We start from the raw sequence: 4,423 nt of genomic DNA, 5'->3' as shown, positions 1-4,423 counted from the left end.
ATCTTCACAAGCAGAACCAGTCAGAACCCCGGCAAGCACAAAGAGACTCTCCAAGACAGGTCTCAGTAAGGTGGATGTGAGAGGAGGGCACTCTCCGCTCAGTAAGTCAAGCTGTGCATCACAGGAAGTCATGCAAACCCTCACACTTGGAGAAGATCATGGCAGAGAGACCAAAGATGTGAAGGTATTGTTAGCTCAGAAATTGGAGCCAGCAGTATATGTTACTCGTGGCAAGAGGCAGCAAGGGTCATGTAAGAAAAGGTCCCAGTCCCCAGAAGATCTCTTTGGTCTTCAGGAGGTCTCCCAAACATCAGGCCCTAACAAGGATTCGGTGACACTGGACAATCTTGCAAAACTGCCCAGCTTGTCTCCACCACCAGAGTCAATAGACACTTCAGTAACCTCACGGAGACAGGCCAGAACCGGTCTGAGGAAAGTTCATGTGAAAAATGAACTTTCAGGAGACATAATGCATCCACAAATATCAGGGGAAATCGTGGACTTACCTAGAGAACCAGAAGGTGAAGGCAAAGTCATTAAAACAAGGAAGGAATCTGTAAAACGGAAATTGGACACAGAAGTGAATGTGCCTCGCAGTAAGAGGCAAAGAATTACAAGAGCAGAAAAGACCCTAGAGGATCTGCCTGGCTTCCAAGAGCTCTGCCAAGCTCCAAACTTGGTAATGGACTCAGTTATTGTCGAGAAAACCACAAAGATGCCCAGCAAATCTCCAGAACCTGTGGATACAACTTCAGAGACACAGGCAAGAAGACGACTCAGGAGACTGGTTGTTACTGAAGAGCCCATACCACAAAGAAAGACTACAAGAGTTGTAAGGCAAACCAGAAACACACAGAAAGAGCCCGTCAGTGACAATAAAGGTATGGAAGAGTTTAAGGAATCTTCAGTACAGAAACAAGACCCAAGTGTAAGTTTAACTGGCAGGAGGAACCAACCAAGGACAGTTAAGAAGAAAACCCAACCCTTAGAAGAACTCACCAGTTTCCAAGAGGAAACTGCCAAAAGAATACCTTCCAAATCTCCGCAACCAGAAGAGAAGAAAACCTTAGCAGGTTTAAAGAGGCAGCTCCGAATACAACCACTCAGCATTGGTGTAAAAGAAGAGCCCACAGCACAAAGAAAGCAACCATCCAGGGAAACCAGGAACACACTCAAAGAGCCTGTGGGTGACAGTATAAATGTTGAAGAGGTTAAGAAGTCTACAAAGCAGAAAATTGAGCCAGTAGCAAGTGTGCCTGTCAGCAAGAGGCCACGGAGGGTACCCAAGGAAAAGGCACAGGCCCTAGAACTGGCTAGTCTCAAAGGACCAATCCAAACCCTAGGTCACACTGATGAATCAGCAAGTGATAAAGGACCCACACAGATGCCCTGTAATTCTCTACAACCAGAGCAAGTTGACAGCTTCCAAACCTCACCAAGGCGACCTAGGACAAGACGTGGGAAAGTAGAGGCAGATGAAGAGCCTTCAGCAGTAAGGAAGACAGTATCAACATCAAGGCAAACTATGCGATCCCGCAAGGTCCCTGAAATTGATAACAATGGTACCCAAGTTTCAAAGGCCTCCATAAAGCAGACATTAGATACAGTAGCCAAAGTAACTGGCAGCAGGAGGCAGCTAAGGACACATAAGGATGGGGTTCAACCTCTTGAAGTGTTAGGTGACTCCAAAGAAATAACCCAAATATCAGATCACTCTGAGAAACTAGCACACAACACCAGTATCCTTAAGAGCACTCAACAGCAAAAGCCAGACTCAGTAAAACCTCTGAGAACATGCAGAAGAGTGCTGAGGGCCTCCAAAGAGGACCCCAAGGAAGTGTNGGTGGACACCAGAGACCATGCAACATTACAAAGCAAAAGCGACCGTTTGCTGTCCCCCAAGAGGAAGTCTGCAAGAGGTGGAAGCATTGTGAGAACCAGGGCTCTGCGCTCTGTAGCACCAAAGCAGGAAGCAACAGATGAGAAGCCTGTTACCTAAGAAAAAAAGGGCTGCTTCCAGCAAGAGGCATGTATCACCTGAGCCTGTGAAGATGAAACACCTGAGAATTGTGTCAAACAAACTTGAATCTGTGGAAGAGCAGGTTAGCACTGTTATGGAAACAGAAGAAATGGAAGCCAAAAGAGAAAACCCTGTCACTCCAGATCAGGTGATGCGGATGGACATAGTGGGTGCTTGTCAGGGAGGGTGTGTTTTGTTGCAGTTATTTGTGTATAGCTAGGAGTTTTTCCACATTCATTTCCTTACAGTTTTCATTTATCACCATTAATAGCTGTAGCCAATGATCCCTTGGGGATTTATACAAGGAATAGACTAACTCCTAAATGTTTTCCTCTGTGGAAAAGAGCTGATCAAAAGTGGCTGTAGTAGTTCTCAGGGAGTGGATGAATTCCATGTATCATTATTTGAAGAATTAATCAGGGAACAGGTGGTCAGTGTTCTGTGTATGTGACAGTATCTATTAAGGATGCAGGTGCTGCTAAGGTGTATCTATCCTTGAGAAGGAATGAAACAGGGAGGTCACCATGGCACCCTTCAAAGATTGCCGGGCCTTGTACCTTAATGATCTTTAAAGAATCAGTTCATTCACTGCCTTTATGATGGGCGTTCTTCAGTAGTGTGAACTGGAGTGTTTTTGATATGTATTATGATTGACATCCTGGAATTATAATTTGTTAGTATGTATTATTTTTCCATAGGAACAAAGTAGCCAAGGCATTGCCTTGAATATCATAGATGACTCTTAGCAAATTAATCAATATAAAATTTGTTATTTTCTCTTTTTATATTTTTGCTTCTTTTTTTTTTTTCCCTGATGGATCTTTTAGATTTAACTAATTTTGTGGTTGTCTTCTCATTCCCTTACAAAACACCCCAGAACTCTAGGTACCGAAAGAAAACCAATGTAAAACAGCCGAGACCCACGTTTGATGCATCTGCAGAGAATGTTGGGATAAAGAAAAATGAGAAGACTATGAAGACTGCCTCCCAGGAGACAGAGCTGCAGAATCCGGATGATGAAGCCAAGAAATCTACATCTCGGGGCAAAGTCAGTGGGAAAAGAACGTGCATGAGGTCTAGAGGAACGACTGAGATTTCCCAGCCTTCCGACGCAGAAGAGAAAACAAGCAAACCAGCTGCAGAAATCTTGGTAAAGCCTCAGGAAGAGAAAGGAGTCTCTGGAGAGTCTGATGTTAGGTGTTTGAGGTCCAGAAAAACTAGAGTCNCTTTGGACAGTGAACCTAAGTCAAGGGTAACTCGTGGAGCCAAGAAAGATGCAAGAACTCTGCAGGAGGTAAGGACCCTTGCTGCCTTACATCGTGTGAGACCCAGAACATTCTAATCTTTATGCCCAGGTTACAAAGGCAAATAAGGACATGCCAGCAGCTCCTGCTATGCTAGTGGGAAAGCCATCCTTCGGGCCACCTATTTTCTTGTCTGTTTTGGTAATTCCACTTTGAATAGTGAATTTACCTATTGAAGGTTTCATTCCAGAAGAGCTAGCTATTTATATCTAATACCATTTTCTGATGTTTGTGATGTGGCTTATCATGGTTATAGATGATGACATTTTCAGCCTCTCTATGTTGGCAACACTTAACTAAAACAAAGGCGGGCATGTCAGGACCTCAAAAGATTTCCTTTAAAATGGCAGAATGAGTTGGCTTAGCAGTTGAGAGCACCAAATACTCTTTCAAAGGAGCCAGTTGTTATTCCTAGGACTCACATGGCTCACAACCATCTGTAACTCCAGCTCCAGGGGATCTGATGGTCTCTCCTGACCTCCTTAAACACCAAGCAGGCATATGCATAGGTGAAGGCAAAAAACATAAAAATTAAAAGGAATAAATATGATTTTAAAAAATAAATAAAGAGGCAGAATGAGCCCAGGATTGTCTATCTCCTAAGCAAATAAATAGAAATAGGTAAATTCTCCTCATTGGGAAGTGTGTTGTTTTAGCATCCCAAGCTCACAGTACTAAGCTAGTAGACTGTAAATGCTCACGTGCTGTCGGTGCATTGCATCATTCCCAGTGGCATGCTTGCATTAAGCAGTAGTCTAGGAAAAGGTAAAGATGGCGTGGGCAGTTATCTTTGTGGGAGTGACACATAATTGTTCTGGACATTCAAGTTGATCCTGAACATACTCTGAACATTCTGAAACAGCTGATGGGAGAGAAAGGTATTGACAGCCGCTCAAGGCAGAGGTGTGCTGAGCTGGCAGTCCTAAATGTGACTGGCACAGCACAAGAAGACCCAGGCTTTCCAGAGGTCATGAAACATCCCATATAGTTGAGGGATGGAGCAAGAGGCATGAAGGAGCCGGGCGTGGTGGCGCACGCCTTTAATCCCAGCACTCGGGAGGCAGAGGCAGGCGGATTTCTGAGTTCGAGGCCAGCCTGG

The 4,423-nt window shown here is 44.4% G+C and overlaps 1 protein-coding gene across 1 annotated transcript in view; it reads left to right on the top strand.

Moving 5' to 3' along the window:
• The window catches only part of Mki67 (marker of proliferation Ki-67), a 26,834-nt gene that overhangs the window by 20,058 nt on the left and 2,353 nt on the right, over positions 1–4,423 (top strand). The window contains 3 exon segments of the mRNA XM_021167096.2: positions 7–1,993; positions 1,995–2,168; positions 2,898–3,314. Of these exon segments, the coding sequence (XP_021022755.1) occupies positions 7–1,993; positions 1,995–2,168; positions 2,898–3,314 (2,578 nt within the window).

The sequence above is a fragment of the Mus caroli genome, chromosome 7, assembly GCF_900094665.2.
Source record: "Mus caroli chromosome 7, CAROLI_EIJ_v1.1, whole genome shotgun sequence".
NCBI classification, from domain to species: domain Eukaryota; kingdom Metazoa; phylum Chordata; class Mammalia; order Rodentia; family Muridae; genus Mus; species Mus caroli.
The sequence above is the reverse complement of the archived record's forward strand: the minus strand, read 5'-3'. Positions and strand labels throughout refer to the sequence as shown.